At 50.1% G+C, this 19,655-nt stretch overlaps 1 protein-coding gene and 1 long non-coding RNA gene across 3 annotated transcripts; both read left to right on the forward strand.

Moving 5' to 3' along the window:
* The first annotated feature begins 21 nt into the window (after window positions 1-21).
* On the forward strand, window positions 22-10,646 carry FASTKD3 (FAST kinase domains 3). 2 transcript variants are annotated; one of them, XM_077749433.1, is made up of 7 exons: window positions 22-87; window positions 999-2,470; window positions 3,953-4,038; window positions 7,313-7,487; window positions 8,605-8,674; window positions 9,213-9,327; window positions 10,297-10,646. In XM_077749433.1, the coding sequence occupies exons 2-7, from the start codon at window positions 1,033-1,035 to the stop codon at window positions 10,393-10,395; spliced, it is 1,983 nt and encodes a 660-aa protein (XP_077605559.1). In that variant the 5' UTR covers window positions 22-87; window positions 999-1,032; the 3' UTR covers window positions 10,396-10,646. The 2 variants fall into 2 exon arrangements, with proteins under 2 accessions (XP_077605559.1, XP_077605560.1); XM_077749434.1 differs by lacking the exon at window positions 22-87 and adding an exon at window positions 301-742.
* Window positions 10,647-13,270: 2,624 nt separating this feature from the next.
* On the forward strand, window positions 13,271-15,103 carry LOC144219433 (uncharacterized). Its single transcript, XR_013331415.1, has 2 exons — window positions 13,271-13,326; window positions 13,906-15,103. It is a non-coding gene; the product is annotated as an uncharacterized LOC144219433 (long non-coding RNA).
* Window positions 15,104-19,655: the final 4,552 nt, after the last annotated feature.

The raw sequence follows: 19,655 nt of genomic DNA on the forward strand, positions 1-19,655 counted from the left end.
GCCGCCCGGCGCGTCGGAAGGCGCGTACGGAGGCCCACGAGGCTCCAGGCTCCTCGCTGCCGCTCGTTCTCCGGCGGTGTGAGCGCAGTAGGTATCCCAGTTTGGTAGGTGCCCCGGCCCGGCGCGCATGTGCCCGCGGCATCGCTGAGGAGTCGGTGTTGCCCCGGCACCCCTGCTCCTCTCCAGCCGCCGCCGCCGTGCGCCCGGTGCTTTATCGCAGGTGCCCTGGACTTCGGGTTTGGGGGCGCCCGGCGCCTGGGTTCCTTTCATTCCAAGGAGGGGACTCCCGGTCCCCTCCGGCGCGCACGCTCGTGTTCCCAAATCTCACACGGGGTGTTTAGATCGGGACGGACCGCCCTCCTTCTTCCCTTACACGCCAGCCTCCTTTGGCTTCTTTTAAATCCTACTTTTTCCCTCTTTGCCAAAGTCGATCCTTTTCTTCCTCGGGACTGGCCAGGTCTTCACTCCGAGGGGGAAACCAGCGCCTCAGGGCTCCTTAACCGTGGTTTTCATCTTGCTTTGCATGTGGACTTAGACGAATTTTGGCTATTTTACTCGTTCCTTCTGAGTATATTTAACCAAACGCAGTGCCTCCCATCGACCAGCATGTAACTTGGAGGAGGTGTGTTTCGGATCCGCACCGCCAGAGGGGGATCCCAGCACCGCCACTGCGGAGCTGCGGACGCCGGACCCAAAACCTTTCAGGGCTTCAGTTTTCCTCGTCTGTAAAGTGACAACGGAGGTACTTAATTCATGGTGGTGGTGTGAGGGCCAAGCTAGAGGGGGCGCAACAGTGCACAGACACATAGTGATTCTCATCAGTAGATGCCAGTTTCTAAGCTGTGGGGCGCAGGGGCTGATCTGGGGGCTTGCGTTTTAGTGGGAAATTTTTGTGTGTTATTTCTTAGGAGTACTCATCCTCGGTTTCATAAGCATTCATGTGGTTGAGCGAGTCACTTTTTCAGTATATTTGACCGTGATTTCTTTATTTTCTCTAGTTATAAAATCAAGAAGATCCGAGGCTCTGATGGCATGGCTTTGATTACCCTGCGGAGGAACCTTTGCCATTTAGCCGGTTTTCGGAAACATGGAGCCCTGGCTGCTCTGAAAAGTCATCCTGTAAATCGCGTTCACAAGGTGGGCAAGAAGTGTCCGAGTCTGTGCTTCCCTTCACTGCCACCCGAGCCTTTCGGGGTCGGAATCCATCGTGCCTGGTGTAAAAAGTCCCATTCGCAAGACGGAAACGCCCTTGACCCGCTTGGTGAGCCAGTGTTGTCTCAGGCATGTGATTGGCACGGGCCTGAACAAAATCCTAAAAGCCTGGATGAACAGATGCTTTATGGGAGGCTCAAGGACTTTGCTTCCTCGGAAGAAGTGTTACATTTTCTAAGCACGCTGCCAATGCTGCCTGACACTGTGGCAGCAGGAGCCTTACAACGGATTTGGGAAGTGGAGAAAAAAGATGGTGATCAAAAGCTGCCGAAAGAAATCCTGGAGAATGGCGCCTTTCAGGCCTTATGCCTTCGGTTTGAACAGAACTCCTCGGGGCTGTCGGATGCTGCCTTGGTGACTGCATTACAGGCTCTGTCTCTGTTGAACGTGGACCCTCAGAGTAGCTTGTTACGAAACCTGGTGGCAGAAAGCCGACATCGTGTCCAGAGGGGTGGCCTGGAGGTCCACAGGCTTTGTATTCTCGGGGAAAGTCTGATTAGACTGCAGGGTCCAGGCTGTGAGACACTAGAACTGATTCTGTGTCAACTGCAAGGGGAAGAGTTGGAAACGTTTGCCCTTGACGATATTGTGGCCCTTTACAGAATCCTGCAAGCCTGTAGCGAAACAGCGGACCAGCACCAACCGTTTCTAAATAAGATGAACAACTTTTCTCTGTCGGTCGTTTCCAGCTTGAGTCCTACACTGATGAGTCAGATGCTCACTGCTCTCGTGGCTCTTGATCAAACTCAGGCACTTCCTCTGGTTATAAAATTGGGAAAATATGCCGTGAGGCATATCCCTCGTTTTACTCACGAAGAGCTCGCAAAAGTCCTGGAGGCTTTCATATACTTTGGGCACAATGACCGATTTTTTACAGCGGCCCTCGAGCAGCATGTGGCCTCACTGTGTCTCACTCTGGACCCCGAGGTCGTCAGCAGGGCCATGGAGTACTGCAGTAGGAAACGGATCCTTTCAAAACCCATCCTTGATGCCGTGGCGGAAACTTTAGAGGGTCACTCCGAGAAATTTTCGCTTCATCAGGTTTCCGAGTTAATCGAACCGTTTGGAAAACTCAATTATTTGCCACCAAATGCCTCTGCTTTATTTAGGAAGCTGGAGAACCTGTTACTCAAGCACTTCGATTCTTTCCCACCCAAAACACTGTTGAAGATTCTCCATTCATGTTCGCTCATCGAATGCCATCCGGTCAACTTTATGGCAAAGATATTCAGCCCTCATTTTCTTCAGAAGCTGCAAGGTGAGTTGGTTATAACTTGGAGAGTAGAGAAATTAATCCTTGAAGGTGTGATGTTTTCTTTTGTTACCTTTCATAGTTTATTGTCAAGTTGGTTTCCATTTAACACCCCGTGCTCATCCCAGCAAGTGCCCTCCCCCATGCCCATCGCCTTCTTTCCCCTCCCCCCTACCCCCATCAGCCCTCAGTTCTCAGCATTCAAGAGTCTCTCATGGTTTGCCTCCCTCCCTCTCCCCCACTATTTTTCCCCCTTCTTCCCCCCATGGTCCTCTGTTAAGTTTCTCGTGTTCCACATATGAGTGCAAACATATGGTATCTGTCCTTCTCTGCCTGACTTATTTCGCTCAGCCTAACACCCTCGAGTTCCATCCACGTTGCTACAAATGGCCAGATTTCGTTCTTTCTCATTGCCAGAATGTGTATATAAGCCACATCTTCTTGATCCATTCGTCAGTTGATGGGCACTTAGGCCCTTTCCGTGATTTGGCTATTGTTGAGAGTGCTGCTATGAACAGTGGGGTGCGTGTGCCCCTGTGCATCAGCACCCCTGTGTCCCTTGGGTGAATTCCTAGCAGTGCTATTGCTGGGTCGTAGGGGAATTCTGTTGTTAATTTTTTGAGGAAGGCGTGATGTTTTCAAGTCCCACATCTACCTCTTAGTTGAGCAGTGTGTGTGCCTTTGTTTTCTCTTCCATAATAACCTAAAGAGGAGATACAAAGTTTCAGATGTTGTTTCAGATGCCAGAGTTGTACATGGAGTTAAAGAATGATGGAGCACTGCACAGAGAAAACCATCCAGGGGGCACACACAGCTGAGCTGAGTCTTGTGGGGACGTGGTGTGGCGTTGGTGATAGTTGTGACAACATGTGAGAAGCCATGACAGCAACTGTAGACTCCCGTGTTCAGAAAGGGTGGTGTCGGTCACCTTAATTAAAGGCCACCCAAATGCATCAGATGTTAATGGTCTCCACGGTTAAAGGAAATTCTCATTGATTTTAACATACCTGTTACTTTTCATTATAGCTTGAGTTCCTTGGAAGTTCAGATGGGATGGCATTGGGGCGCCTGGAGGGCTCAGTTGGTTCAGCATCCAACTCTTGAGTTCAGTTCAGGTCATGGTCTCATCGTTCATGAGTTCCAACTCCGCATTGGGCTCTGTTCTGATAGCGTGGAGCCTGCTTGGGATTCTGTCTTTCCCTCTCTCTCTGCCCCTCTCCTGCTCATGCTCGCTCTCTCGCTCTCTCCCTCTTTCTCTCTCTCTCTCTGTCAAAATAAATAAAACTTAAAAAAAAAAGTTTAAGTGAGATGGCATTGTTGGCAGGCAAGAAGGCATGATTACCTCTGACAGGTTCTTCTCTGACTGCCGTTTAATAGCATGTTGCTTCCCGAGTGATTAGTGTGCGTCGTACATTCCTCATGGTCCTTTCTTTCATTGCACAAACCGAAATTCAAACTTGACTACAACTGGAATCCTCCTTATTTCAGGTGAAGAATCGTATGTGGACAGACTGAGCCTCGCACAGCTGACCCAACTGTTCCTAACCTCAGTGCTGGAATGCCCTTTCTACAAGGTAAAGGCAGGAGCCATGATACCTTATCTCTGGGGGGGGGGGGGGAAGCTTTCTTTAGTGCCCCCTCCCCATCTTTTAAGTTTCTCCCCTTTTGATCAGTCTCAGTAACCTCATCAGAACACAGAACTTTCCTTCACTCAGAGTAACTTTCCCACTAGGTGGCCTTCTCATTGATAAATTGGCTCCATACCTGTGTTCTTGTCCTGGAAGTACCCACTTCCTGTGGTGCAAGGTTTCTGGAAGGTTCTATGGAGTGCTGCAGACGTATGAGTCAGAGCATTCTGGGTGGACTCTGAGGGCTCTGAAGGGCTTGCACTCCCCACCGCTGTTAGATTCAGAAATGTGAATCCCTCGTTCAGTTAGGACTGAACAAATCCCAGACTGTTTCAAGTATGTTTCTAAGCCAAGCAAGAAGTTTCATCCTTACCTGATAGGGTTTAGTTTAGGTGGACTTTGTGCTTCCTGCCCAGTACTCTAGACATTCGTTCTCATAACTTAATCCAGCACCTTGTTCAGGATCACAGGTGGAATCTCCAGACTCTCCCATCCCTCCCACTCCTCTGTGCTAGACCAAATCACGTTTAAGAATAGCTCGCTTTGGGGGCACCTGGGTGGCTCAGTAGGTTAAGTGTCTGACTTTGGCTCAGGTCATGATCTCGCGATCTGTGGGTTCGAGCCCCATGTCGGGCTCTGTGCTGACAGCTCAGAGCCTGGAGCCTGCTTTGGATTCTGTATCTCCTCTCTCTGTACCCCTCCCTACTTGTACTTTGTCTCCCTCTCTCTCTCAAAAATAAAAGATTAAAAAAAAAAAAAGAATAGCTCATTTTGGGGCACTTGGGTGGCTCAGTCAGTTTAGCATCTGACTCTTGATCATGCATCCGACTCTTGATCTCGGCCCAGGTTGTGATCTCCCAGGTTGTGATCTCCCAGGTTGTGAGTTCGAGCCCCACGTTATTGGGCTCTGTGCTGACAGTGTGGAGCCTGCTTGGGATTCTCTGTCTCCACCCCACTACTGCTTGTGAGCCCAGGTTCTCTCTCTCAAAGTAAACAAACATTAAAAAAAAAAAAAAGCTCATTTTAGATTAAGGTGGAAGAATGGAAAGGTACCACTATTTTCTTTAAAACAGCTTCAACAGGGGCTCCTGTCCGACTCAGTCTGTAGAGCATGGGACTCTTGATCTCCCAGTTGTGAGTTGTGAGTTCAAGCCCCATGTTGGGTGTGGACCCTACCTAAAAAAACCAAACAAACAAAACCGCTTTAACGGGACGAAGGCTTATGAAAGTAAGTGCTATTTACCACAACCTCCTTCCATCCCTGAAGGAGCAGCGTTGGCATTTTTGTGTACAAATGTGCACAGATCCGTGAACACTATCCTGTCCCTCTGTCCTGTCACTCCAAGTACAGTGAGCTCTCACATGCCCAGTACACACCATGGACATCCCTCCAGGGCCAGACATGAAGTTGAAGTGCGTTCTTCTCGTTTTTCAGTCTAGAGACTGGATTCCTGACGAGGTTCTGGGCTGACAGCTGCGTCTCCCCTGGTAGCGGTAGATGTCCCTTTCCCTGCAGGGAATGAAGACGGCCACGTCCCTATCGCTTCTGTTGCCGAGCGTTACTAGTCCCTTGAGTCGTTGTCATTTGACTCTGTGGAAAAGTACCGTGTCACATGTTGAAATTGCATTTTAATCAGCGATAATGAGCCGAACGTATTTTCACGGTGCTGACTGCTCATTTACATCTGCTGTGAATTACATCGTTCCCTCCTGACTCTGATTCCTATCAGTTCTTTTTTCTTTTTTTTTTTCTGCCCTAGATCACATTGTAAAATAGAGGTATTAGCTTCTATGTATGTTGCAAGTATTTCATCCTGGTGTGTAGTTGTTAATTTTGTGGGGGGGGGGGTGTTAGCTTAATATCATTTATGATCTCTGCACTAAAGAAATTTTTAAAGTTTTCTATAGTCAAACGTATCCCATCTATTATGGTTTCTGGGTTTCCTCTCTCCCTTTAGAATATTTTATCACTCCTAACATAATATAAATATTTTACTAAATTTTTTTATATATTCACTTTCCTTACTGTATTTAAAGCACGTTAGCTCACCTGGAATTTATGGTAGTCGTTGACATGTGCTAGAACTTTTGCTTGGTTATTTTCCAGACGGATTACCAGCTATACCATTTATTACGTAGCTCTCCTGTCTAACTTGAAACATCACCCTTATCATATTGTTTTCTGTTAAAAACATTAATGTTCTTAAGGCCCTTAAAACAATTCTAAAAGTTCCAGAGATATTACTTGAGCCGCAGGAGCACTTTTGTTTCCTCCCTCCCCCACTCCCTCCCTTCCTTTCTTTCTATGACCACGAACTACTTTTTTTTTTTTTTTTTAATTTTTTTATTTCTTTCTAGGAGAGAGAGAGACAGCGTGAGCAGGGGAGGGTCAGAGAGAGAGGGAGACACAGACTCAGAAACAGGCTCCAGGCTCTGAGCTGGCAGTCAGCACAGAGCCTGACGTGGGGCTCGAACCCACGAACTGCGAGATCATGACCTAAGCGAAAGTCGGACGCTTAACCGACTGAGCCACCCAGGCGCCCCAACCACGAACTACTTTTAAAATACATTTAGGGGCACCTGAGTGGCTCAGTCGGTTAACCGTCTGACTTCGGCTTAGGTCATGATCTCGTGGTTCACAAGTTCAAGCCCCGCATTGGGCTCTGTGCTGCCGGCTCGGAGCCTGGAGCCTGTTTCAACTTCGGTGTCTCCCTCTCTCTCTGACCCTCCCCCACTCACACTCTGTCTCTCAAAAATAAGTAAATGTTAAAAAAAATTTTTTTTAAACACATTTAAAAGATCTGTCGAGGGGCGCCTGGGTGGCTCAGTCGGGTAAGTGTCCAACTTCGGCTCAGGTCATGATCTCACGGTTCGTGGGTTCAAGCCCCGTGTCAGGCTCGGTGCTGACAACTCAGAGCCTGGAGCCTGCTTCAGAGTCTGTGTCTCCCTCTCTCTCTGCCCCTCCCCTGCTCATGCTGTCTCTCTCTCAGAAAAAAATAAAACATTAAAATTAAAAAAAAAAAAAAAGATTTATCGAACCTTTGGTTTGAACTATCATAAGAATATTTTTCTGCTGTCATTTTGAGGAAGGTATTTGTCCTTAACCCTGGAGAAATATCCTGCTTATAGAATAATATCGATCCGACTTCTACGCAGGTAACCTTGTTTTATTTAATGGTTTTGTATCTTCCTTTCTCATGTTTAAACATACCATTTTCAGGGTCGGAAACTTCTTCCTAAATATCAAGTGAGGTCGTTTCTTACCCCGTGCCGCTCTCTGGAGACGCCAGTGGATTTTCAGCTTTACAAACTTGTGAGGATTGGGCTGATCGACCTTCTGGGAGCGAGAATGTACTTTGCTTCAAAAGTGTTAACACCGTATTGTTACACAATAGGTAGGTCCCTGGGCGTCTTGTTACCGCTTACTTGCCTCTGCCTGCTGCCCTCTTTGGGAGTATGTGGGACTTTGAAACCACTGAAAGGTCTGGAAGTAAAACACGGCTGGCCCTTCCCTGAAGGCAGCTGGGAACAGTGGGTGAGCCGTGGGGTCCGGATGCATGGGGCGGGGGGACGCCCCGCCTGTTAGCCCCATGGTCGGGGAATGCCTTTGGGCAGAGTAAGCTTTTTTCATTTGCTGCTTTTCTGTAAAATGAGAGTAAGAATAGTGACCCTGACTTGCCGATCCCACTGAGCGAGCTGCCGGAGCATAGTAAGTGCGGGTAATCATTAGCCAGTATAGTCGCTGTGCTCCTCTAGGTCAGTGCTGCCCGGCACCGTGGCCAGTGGTACCTGTGGCTACTTAAATTTACGTTAGTTAAAATTTAAACAGTCCAAGTTCAGTTCTTTGGTTGCACTGGCCACACGTCAAGGGCTCAGACCTACAGGTGGCCGGCGGTCGCACTGGACAGCAAAGGCGTAAACTCTTGCATCACAGCAGAAAGTTCTGTTGGGTGGGGCTGACTGGAGAGTTCAAGTCCTTCTGCGCGGAACAGTTTTCTAAATGAATGAATGAATGTAAGAAGATCAGCTCCAAGGAGACAGTGTTTCACGGGCTTCTGGTGGTCACAGCTCGCTTCCCTCCTCCTGTAGGGGCTCTTTTTACAAAGGGGTCAGAGGACATCAGAGGGAAGGAAGTGGGGGTCGCCGTGCCCAGCGACCTCAGGTCATGGTGCAGGAGGCTCTGCCTACCCTGGAGACCCCGGGAGCCTTGTGTAGGCTACAGCCTGGCTTCGCTTCCTGTCTGGGTCCCTGCTCTCCCCTCAAGGACCGAGAGGAAGAAGTACATGCGGCTCTTGTCACACCGACACCTTGTTTTAGAGGCCGAGGCTGGCCTGCTGGGTCCAGAGCTGGTTAAGTTAAAACGCTCACGAAGGCCAGTGTGCATTACTTTGCAGCCTCCAGTGCGGCTGGTAAATCGCAGCATAGACGATCTCAGAACAGAAGGAGGAGGAGGAAAGGAACGTAGTGTTTGTGAGGGTATCACGTAGAGAATTTCCTTTCTTCTCTCACCAGATGTTGAAATTAAATTAGACGAAGAAGGATTAGTGTTGCCGTTTACGATTGATGAAGATGTACATAAAAGGTGAAGAAAGCTGTTGTGGTTTTTATGTTATAAGACTCATTGGGTTAATGATTGTTGGGGAGGCGGGTGGGGCGCCTGGGTGGCTCAGTCGGTTAGGCATCCAACTTTTGATTTCAGCTCAGGTCATGATCTCACAGTTCCTGGGTTCAAGCCTGGCATTGGGCTCTTTGCTGTTATTACGAAACCTACTTGGGACTGTCTCTGTCTCCCTCTCTCTCTCTGTCCCCTCCCCCAACTCAAAGTAAATAAATAAAGCGTTAAAAGAAGTACTTAAAAAAACAAAAGGCAGGAAAATAGACATGTTTCTGAAATTAAAGACCCTACTGTATAGCATCCCAAATTTGGAAATTCCTTGTAACAGAAACATTAATAAGATTAAGCGCTTTGTCAGCAGTTTAAAGGATGGCACACTCATGATTTATTTGAAAATAATATTGATACATAGGAATAGCCAAATCCCAAATAAGCCCTTTCCACTAAAAATGTATAAATGTTTTGGATTGTTTTAAAAACTAACTTTCTCCGTCCAATTTTTCAGGTTAGCACTGTGCATTGATGATCCAAAAAGATTTTCACTGAATAGCAAACACTTACTGGGAAAGGAAGCTATTAAGCACAGACACCTACGCCTGCTTGGTTATCAAGTTGTTCAGGTAGGAATCCACGTATTTTCTTCTCCCCTAAAGCAACTTCTAATTTAGATGTGCTTTCTCCAGGGCACTCGGTGGTCTGCCAGCCCAGTGGACCAGCCATCTTCTGTCTAGTTTAAATGGCAACTCTGTGCATTTTCCCAGTTAAAAGAAAAAAAATCTCTTTGTATTTTGAAATACAGAATATTCAGACCCCCAGTTTTATAAAAGTGAGGATCCCATACCCTCTCTAAGCTATGCTAACCCCTGCTTCGAGGGCTACTGAATTATTAGAGCACCTGTTTTGCCTTAACGTCCCTCTGATGGAATGAATAGAAACAGTCAAGATGACCCCATTAAAACCAGGATCGTCACCGTGCTTTTAACACTTGAGCCCTTGTGTTTGTATCGTCGATCTCTTAACAAGGTGGCCTCTGCGGAGACGGCAGCGAATGTTCATAGAGCTTCGCAGTCATTTGGCGGCTGCTGGTCTGCTCTCTGCTGTCCTGTCTGCTCACTGTCTCCCCACTCTGTAGTTTACCTGCATCCGCAGATTACCGACCCCTCCTAACACTAACGTGCAGGTGTGAGGAGAGACCTTCACTGTTCCTTTACTGCTGACAAGATGCAGCGGAAGCCCCTCTGTGTCTCGGCATCCAGGGCCCTCCATGGTTGGCCATTNGGCCAGGCTGCCTCCACCAGCAGACTGGTCTCTCTACTCTGCGCATCCAAGTTCTAGGTTGGGCCCCTCTTCCGCCCTGACCTGAAACGTGAGCCTTTCTCCACGCAAGGTGCCCCTTCTCTCTGAGTGTTCTGCTGCCTGTTTACTGATCCCCACCGTGTGCCGGGCACCCTGGGGTACTGGGGGGCACCCGATGAATAGCCGTGAGCTTTGCCTCCAGGCGCAGTGGCAGAAGGTTCGAGGAACCGAAACACCAGAGTGGCGTTAGAACGTGATGGATGATGATGCCTTCGATTTCTCTCCCCTTACAGATCCCCTATTATGAGGTTGAGATGCTAAAATCAAGAGTTGAATTGGTGGAATATCTACAGAGAAAACTCTTTCCTCACAACGTGGGAGTTCGCTGGTAACAAGAAGGGACACTGGCTTTCAACTCAGTGAAAGAACTTGTGTTTCCTTGGGACTCAGTACAGAAAAGGCCGTGAAAGGGTGTAAGTTGTGAGTTGGCCGTGATCTGGAAAGGTCGGTAGTTTTCCTTATACCGTGTATGCACTTACCACTGGTAAATTGAAAAGAAGTTTTTTTATTTTTATTTAATACTAGTATTATACTTTTATACACAAAGCAATTGACCAAGTACAATAAAGAAATCTGATGAGTATTTTGTATTTTAGAGGCAGAGGGCCTCCGTGTGTGCGTGCAGGAGGGGTAAGGGCCAGCAGGAGAGGGAATCCCAAGCAGGCTCCACACTCAGCACGGAGCCCGACTGGGGGCTCGATCCCACGACTCTGGGATCATGACCTGAGCCAAAATCAAGACACTGATGCTCAACCGACTGAGCCACCCCAGCGCCCCAAGTGTCCCTATTTTTAAACCTTTGTTGTGCCATAGTTACTTGCTAACTGAAAATATTTTCTTCCAAGACCTTTCTTTGTGAACTCTTGTAACAAACAGAAGGAGGAAATGTTGTCTCCTACTGTGTTCGAAGCAGTCGTGGTAAGAGGAGGAACAAGAAAAAGAGTAGGATTATGGATATGCACGTGTGAGGACGGAATGACGCACAAATTACCCTTTAGTTAAGAAGAAAATGTTTCCCATTGGAATGGGAGCTATTTGGTTTTTTTAAGGTATAAAGACAGGAAAGCTCATTTCTGTAGGCAGGGCTTTGGGAGGGGCGTTTGACTCGGGGGAGAAGCTTCTGAATTTTGAATCCGGAACGGATCAGAGTGTCTCCCGTGGAGAGCAGCTGCGTCCTCCTCTGGTTGATCTCTTCTGGTTCCTTCCGCATCCCTTCCAGTCCCGCCCCGCCCCCCTCATCCAGTCCTGTCGGGGTCAGGTTAAAGTGCGGGGGCAGAAGGGGACACCGGGCTGGTGGAGCCCAGAGCTCTGTCCGCACCGTGCCGAGCACTGCAGCCCAGGCTCCTGTGGGCCCCCACCCCTCTGAGTCGGGTTTTGTTCCAGCTCAGCGGGCCTGAGCGTCCCACCCACGTCCGGCATCAGAAGCGACGGGTGGAGTCTGGGCTTGAGAAGCTGTAGAGCACAGCCGCCGAGAACCCAGCCGGGGTGCCAGTTCCAGCTTTCCTGCCGGCTACCTGATGACCTTGGGCCTCCGTTCCCGCAGGGATAACCAGCCATAGCAACGGGCTTGTGAGAAGTTTCCTAGGGGGGCCACAACTAAGTACCACACAACAGAAGTTTATTTTCTCCTGGTCCTGGGGGACCGGGGGCCCCAGTCAGTGTCAGCAGAGCCTCACTCTCTCGGGGGCTCCAGAGGAAGATCTGTCCTTGCTTCTCCCAGCTTCTGGTGGCCCTGGGCGTTCCCTGGTGTGCTGCCGCGTGTTCACATGGCTGTCGTCCCTGCGTGTGTTTGTGTGTGTGTGTGTGTGTGTGTGTGTGTGTGTGTGTGTCTGTCTGAGTCTGTCTGCCCATGATTGTCTCCCTGTGTATGCATTTCTGTGCCCAAATTCCCCCTTTTCCAAGAACTCAGGCCCTATGGGATTGGGGCCCACCCATGACCTCATCTTAACTTGATTGACTCTGTGAAGACCCTATGTCCAAAGAAGGTCATATTCGTAGGCATTGGGATTAGCTTTTTTCGGGGGGTGAGGGGGAGGGACAGTGGGAGGTATAGGATTCAACCCACAACTGGTCAAAATGAGAATTAGTTAAAATACGTAAGGCGCTTAGGAAAGTTCCCAGAGCAGAGCAGGCCCCCAGCCTGCAGCCGGTGGAGCACGCGCCTCTGACTGCAGAGGAGAGTGACAGCAGCGAGCAGATGCAGGGGANGCTCACTGTCCGGCCTCCAGGCCAGCCCCACTGCCCTGCTCGCCTTTCCCCATGACTCGCTCTTCGGGTGTGAAACAGCCTGAGATGCGGTGAGCAAAGAGAAGAAAGACCCGACAGACAGCCACACAAAGGTGTGGTGACTGCTCTAAATGCTAAGTACAGGCTAGAATGTTCTTCCTCTGCTGTGGGTCTAAGTCCTCCCCCACTGTGACCGGCCTCCCTCCAACCAGAGTCACATCCCCCTCCCCGGGGCCTCCTAGTCTCATTTGTCTCTCCCTGCCCTTCGTTGGTTCCCTGGACATTTATGGAAGGGCTCTCACGGCGTGGGGGTCCCCTGAATGCATCAGCTGCCGAGGGAAGGGAAGGGACGGGGCCCAGCCAGGCCTGAGGGGCCAGGAGTTGAGTGAAGCCAATCAGTGAGCAGATGATTATAGCGGGGAGCCCACTGGCCCCGGGGGTGCGAGACTCCCAATGGAGAACGGCCCAGGCCTGTGCGGGGAGTGAGTGAGGCTGTGAGCTGAAGGTTAGGTGGAAGGGAGGTGGGTCTGTGCCATGGAGAACGTTCCAGACACGGCAGGGCCACAGAGCACACAGCAGACCAGAGGAGGTTTTAAACCGACACTTGCCGGTGTAAAACCGACACTTGGTTTTACAGCAAATTTTAATCCTGGGCCCCCTGGGTGGTTCAGTGGTTGCAACTTCCAACTCTTCACTTCAGCTCCGGTCATGATCTTGTGATGCGTGAGCTTGAGGCCCCATCGGGCTCTGTGCTGGCCGTGCGGAGCCTGCTTGGGATTCCGTCTCCCTGTCTCTGCCCCTGCCCTGCTTGCTTTCTCTCTCCCTTTTTATTTCTCAAATAAAAATAAACCTTAAAAAATATTTTTAAAAAATAATTTAAAAAATAAAGCAAATTTTAATCCTGAAAATGTACGTGTTTGTCATGACGATCATTGAGGCTAGTAAGTAGATACAAGGTTTCTGGTTTCACCAGGTGCAGTGAATTTGACGAGTCCTGTAAGATTCTAAAGCCAAGTCCTCATCGTCGGAACCCTCAGGTAGTAACGTTTACCCACCCAAGCAAAAGTGATGGTATCGTTGGAATGACCTACCAGTCTCATAGCTCTTGTTACCATACATTGATGGTATCTTTTTTTAAAGTTTATTTATTTTGAGGCGGGGGGGCGGGGGCAGAGAGAGAAGGAGGGATAGAATCCCAAGCAGGCTCCGCTTTGTCAGTGCAGAACCCAACTGGGGGCTCGAACTCACGAACCGTGAGATCATGCAGGAGATCTTAACCAACGGAGCCACTCAGGCGCCCCTGGTGACGTCTTTCAATATCTCACTGTAGCTTTTCAAAAGTAAGAGCAAAGAAAATTTTAAAAAAAGAAAAACAAAAAAAAAAGGGGGGTGAAAAATTGTTCTACTAGAAAGCCTTCCTCCCCACCACCACCATGGTGATATTCTTCAGGCCCACCTCTAGGGGGCAGCAAAGCCTGGGCTATTCGTTGGGTTGCAGCAGTTCAGAAGGGAGATTTCTGGAGGAGAGTGGATGCGGGCACAGGATCTGTGGGAGCGTAGGGTGACCGTCCCGTCAGAACAAAACAGGTGCTTTTCCTTTCCTTCCTCTACAAAAGGGATGCATGTCGCCTGAACCACCCAGAAGGGTCGACAGGACCCAGGACCCTGTCTGCCCCCCTCCCACGGCCGGGTGTGTGTGGAGGCCTGGTCAACGTCTGTTGTGTGGAAGGAAAAACAAGAAGGGACAGAACTCCGTGTATTCCTGATAGAATTCTGAGAGAGCAAAGAAGTCCTCAGTTCCCTCTAAAAACGCTGCACCCACGGAAGCCGTCGAGCTCAAGTGCAGTGAGGGGATCTGGGCTCAGGGGCGGCGAGCTAGGTGAGTTAGCCTCCAGAGGCGGAGATTTCCCCAAACTGGAAGCGAGCCCGCACCCTTCCTGGCGAGTCTCTGCGCTTCGTGCAGGGGAGTGAAATGAGACACAGCTGGTAACGTGTTTGGCCAGAACCCGGCAAACGGCGAGTGCTCAGTAAGACTTGTGGCTGTTGTTACCGGTCCGTGTGTTAATGTTGCGTTCCTAACTCACCTTCATCGCTACAACTAGTGCCGAGGGTACTCGCCGGGATGCTCTGGGGGAGGAACACGACTCCCGCGGTGAACAGGCAGCCGCTTTGGTTAATTAGGACCGAGGACAGGGTGCCGGGAACCCTCGTGCAGCAAAATCTTTGCTGTTTGAAACCGTGTCGACTAGAATGGAACATTCCTTTGTTGCCTCCAGGATCCTGAGCCACATCAGAATCACATGGGTGATTTTGACACAAACATGTAGCCTCCATTTCCAACCTGATTCAGCGCTTCAGCTGAGGCGGGGCTTGGACACGACTTCCCACCTGTATCTTCCCTTCGAGGATCCGGAGTCGGCTTCTCTGGTCAGGCCCAACCTTAACCTTTTACGGGCAAACCTGTTCTGCGTGAGTATCTCCATGCAGCTTACTCGGTCTTACCCCAACCCGCCTTCCCCAAATCCTCTGATCTCCAGGCCGTCCCTGCCCTTGGCTGCCCTCGGGACCTGTCTCCCTTCCTCAGCAGTCAGTGAGCCTAACTTCCCGGTGGTGGTCTTTGGCTGTGGGATCTGTCATATGACATCTCACCCTGGGGGCGCCTGGGTGGCTCAGTCGGTTGGGCGTCCAACTTCAGCTCCCGTCAGGATCTCACCGTGTGTGGGTTTGAGCCCCGCATCTATGCTGTCAGCGCAGAGCCTGCTTGGGATTTTCTGTCACCCCCTCTCTGTCCCTCCCCTGCTCGTTCTCTCTCTCTCTCAAAAATAAACATGAAAAAGACATTTTTGAGGACTCTTTTTTACCTTAATATACGTGTAATCCCGGGGCGCCTGGGTGGCTTAGTCGGTTAAGCGTCCGACTTTCGCTTAGGTCATGATCTCGCGGTTCGTGGGTTCGAGCCCCGCGTCGGGCTCTGTGCTGACTGCCAGCTCAGAGCCTGGAGCCTGTTTCAGTCTGTGACTCCCTCTCTCTCTGACCCTCCCCTGCTCACGCTGTCTCTCTCGCTCTCTCCTAGAAATAAATAAAACATTAAAAAAATATATATATATATACGTGTAATCCCATCTAAGAAGAAAACCAGCTTTCCTGTACCCTCCCCCTCCCAGAGCCCTGGCGTCTAGCACACGCTCCGATATTTGGGGTTCTGATGATTGCAAGAAACAGTATCTTAATAACTCTTATTGTTTCTTTAATGTTTATTTATTTATTTTGACAGAGCACATACACACATGAGCAAGGGAGGGACAGAGAGAGAATAGAAAGCAGGCTCCACTCTGTCAGCAAAGAGCCTAACGCGGGGCTTGATCCCATGAAACGTGACATCGTGACCTGAGCCGACATCAAGAGTCGGACGCTTAACTGACTGGGCCCCCCCAGGCGTCCCAATAACTCTTCCAGTTTTTACTTTTATTATAGAAAACTCTGAACACAGAAAGAAGAAAATAAAGAGAAAGGACAATGTAATGAATCCATGTGAGTCCTTTTATTCGGCATGAAAAATTACCTAAATTATCTAGTCATGATTCATCGACTCATTCCCTTTCTTTATTGGAAAGTTTGTAGAGAAATCCAGGCTATCATATAGTTTATTCCTTAATAGCTAAGTATACATCCACAACCAATGAACACTTTTTTATCTAAGTATTCTACTATTGTTACAACTAACAAACTAATAATTATTCTCTACAACCATTTAACACCTGGTCTATAGTTCCTGCCTTCCTAAACTGCCTCAAAAACTATTCCTTAACTGTTTGCTTGTTTGAATCAGGCTCCAGGCAAAGGTCACATATTACTTTCAGATGTTTTATTACTAAGTCGGCCTCAGGGCAGAGGAAAGACAACATGACACACCCCAAGTCAGCCCTGGCACCGCACAAAGCCCATGGTGCCGGAGTGGGATTTGGGGGTGGGAATATCGCACACCTCAGCGGACGCTGTCACCTGCAACACCCAGCTGAGCTGATCCCCCCACCCCCGGCATAGTTAATCTCCCCCCCCCACATAGACAGCGTGCCTCCTTCAGCTATTAATTCACTCCTTTCGAGGGTAGCTGTTCATTCCTTCCCCTTTCTGTCCTGCACAGCACTTTGTAAGTACAAGTTACAGACATGAGGGACTTAAACATGTTCGACTCTCCGACTTTCTATTCCACTCTTGCTTGGAATACATAATAGGATTGTGGGAGGGGGTCGGGGGGAGAGATTTTTAAAGGAACTAAAACCTCCAGGTAATTGAAACAGGTCAAGTCTGTCTTACCTCTTCTTTCCTCTATCATTAGGCCCCTGGCCTGCAGCCTCAGGGTGGTGGCCGCTTCTACGGGGCTAGGACTCACCTCCCAAAACAGCACCACACCTCAGTAGATGCCCCCATGCCTTTTGCTGTCAGTCTCCTCTGACCCTGAGGCAATACCTGCAGGGGAGCCCACGAAGCACCCAGCAGTGGTCATCCAAGGTCAGGAGTAAAAGATCCAAGGGCAGGCTTCAACCCAGATGGACTCAGAGCAAAGGATAAAAGGCACCACATCCAGGTTCATCGATCTGGCAGGCACTTCTAATAGCCTGCTCTCCACGCTCCTCAGAAAGTTCTGGGCGGGGCAGAGCTCCGGCTGCCCTTGATAATTCATTCTTCTACTGACTTTCCTGCCTCTCCCACTCCTGCTCCCTCATTCATGCCCCCTGTTATATCTCCCAGATAAAGGCAGAGCACTCGAGCCCATGTCCCACATCTACCTTTAGAGCGGACCAAGCTATAGCCACTGTATTATTTCTTTATTTAGTCACCAAAGATGTGTTGAGGACCTACTGTGTGTCAGCCATCCTTGAGCCATCAAAGAAGAAAAAGATGTATGTCTGTTGTCTCGCCCTCCTGAGCGCTGAGTCTGGTGCATCATGAAATGTCATGCCCTGAAACTAGCAACAGATTCACATCCTAGAGCCTTGGAAAAAGATTGTACGACGAGATTATTTCAGTGTCAGTGTTAGCTGCCTTCTCAAGCCAATTGAGATCGGCTAGTTCCCTGTTCCACGCTGTGATGTTGGATCACCTACGTGGGGTGTGCAAAGTCGTGTGGCCAAATGACCACCTCTGTCACATCGTTGAAAGAGGCTGCAGAGACTGAGAGAGGTAATGGATTATAAGAGCTTCTTTTTCTTTCTTTGTGGTGCTTTTAGGAGGACTCTGCCGCATGGGGATGGATGAGAGACACTCTCCCTTCGCTTCACACACAGGGGTGGTGGTGCTCTGTCTCCAAGCTCCAAGGACATGTCAGCCTCTCATGAGATGCCCCCTGGAGCTTGGGGACAAAGTAGACTGGTGTCTGACCTTTGTCTGACCCAGCCCAAATCATCTGTCCTGCCAATGGAGCAAGGAGATGGGTATCGGGGCAAAGAAGGTACATGGGGTCCTCAGACCTCATGGGGGCGCCATGAGACAGAACGGTGGCTCCGCATTAAGTCCTGCACACCAGGACCTCCAGGAGACCTGAGGAGAACTCAACAGGGAGGTGCTACCTTGTGCTTCGGACTGAGAGGTCTACACCAGCCTGCGTAAGGAATTGCAGACAAGAGATTCCAAGAGGGGGAATGAGAAGGTAGAGGGTTGTCCCCCAGAGCGTTGGGTCTGGTCCCTGCCTACGTGTCCTCCTTCACTTCTTCTAGTGTCCTCTGCGAGAAGGGAGATGTTTCATTTTCATAAATACCAAATAAAAGCTGTGCCGCCTGGTTAGCAGTAGGTTTACAACGTATTTGAAATATGCATGCGCCCCCTTCCCAGTGGAGTCCCAAACCCTTAGACGCTTCACGCCCTACTTCCTCTTCCCCCCTGCTTTTGTGGGCTTATTTTCACAAGCTTTGCGATGAGTATGCGCCAAAGAACAGGGCGGAGAAACTGAAAGTCTCAGGAAATATACGTTTGTTCTAATCAGGCTACTTTCTGCCTTACATGGGTGTAGACAATGTCTGGGTAAGGCTGTAGCCTCTGCAGTGCTCAGCCAATGAGGAACCAGGGGAGGGACTTGCGTGCAAGGAGATAAATTGTCTGCTGGCACTGCCCACAGTGTTCCTGTCCATCAGACACCTGCTCTTTTTTTTTTTTTTTTTAAACGTTTAGTCATTTTTGAGAGGCAGAGCATAAGCAGGGGTGGGGCAGAGAGAGAGAGGGAGACAGAATCTGAAGCAGGCTCCAGGCTCTGAGCTGTCAGCACAGAGCCCGACATGGGGCTTGACCTCACAAGCCAAGAGATCATGACCTGAGCCAAAGTGGATGCTTAACTGACGGAGCCACCCAGGCGCCCCAGACACCTGCTCTTGCAAGAATGTTGATCAAAGCCTCCCTTCACTGTGCTCTGAGTCTCTGCCTCGCTCCTTTGATTGGGTTGGTGGGCTTCTCAAATCCTCCTCTTCTGAAACTCCACCATCCTCTTTTCTGGCTGCCTTTGGAGCACGTCAAGATGGGTCTGCCCCAGGGGCCCCACAGCGGCTCTTCCCTCTGCTTGGAAGGGACTTTCTGGAAGACTTGACCAAGTCTGGCTCCTCGTTACAGTTCTGCTCCATTGTGACCTCCTCATAGAGGCTGGCCTTCACCAAGCACCCTGGTTAAGGTACTTCCCTAGGTTTTGTCACCCTGATGCCTTTCCCCTCCGAACCTGTTCATGGGCTTCTGCTCCATGAACTTTCGGCCAAGGGCGTCTAGAACCAGCCTTCAGATCTACAGACAGCATGACCCTGTTAGCAGAGGCGCACTAGCGCTCCGACCGCAGCCGCTGACGGGAGCCGACTTAATTCCTGGGAGCCTCACACCTTCTCTGGCAATAAATGCCCTAAGTACTAGCCACGTGCGGCCGCTCAGCCCTTGGACTGTGGCTGGGCCACGTGTCAAAATGACACCGTGGTGGACAAACTGAGTAAAAGAAGCACTTTCTTACAATTAATTTCATCTGTGTCTTTTCCCCTTTTCAGTGGGAACCGGCAAGTTTTAAATTACGCGTGTGGCTCCCCATTACGTCCCTATGGGGCGACGCTGCCCTAGAGCCCCTCAGGTCACTGGTCTTTCCCTTCGGTCCGCGGGCCGGACGCTCCGGTTCGGGACTGCACCTCCAAGGCCGCACAGAGGAGGTGCGCCGGCTTCAGCTGCCTGACAAACCAGCGGTCGGGGTGAGACCCGGTGCAGCGGGGCGAAGGGTCAGCGGGCTGGGAGGCGCCGACCCCGAGGCCTCTCCCACCCGGAGCCCCCGTGTGCCCCTGGGACTCCAGGGACTCCCCTTCGAGGAAACACCCGGGGCGTGGCTGGCGGTGCGTGGAGGACTCAG

This window comes from Crocuta crocuta, unplaced genomic scaffold (genome assembly GCF_008692635.1).
Source record: "Crocuta crocuta isolate KB4526 unplaced genomic scaffold, BGI_CrCroc_1.0 scaffold89, whole genome shotgun sequence".
Lineage (NCBI taxonomy): Eukaryota > Metazoa > Chordata > Mammalia > Carnivora > Hyaenidae > Crocuta > Crocuta crocuta.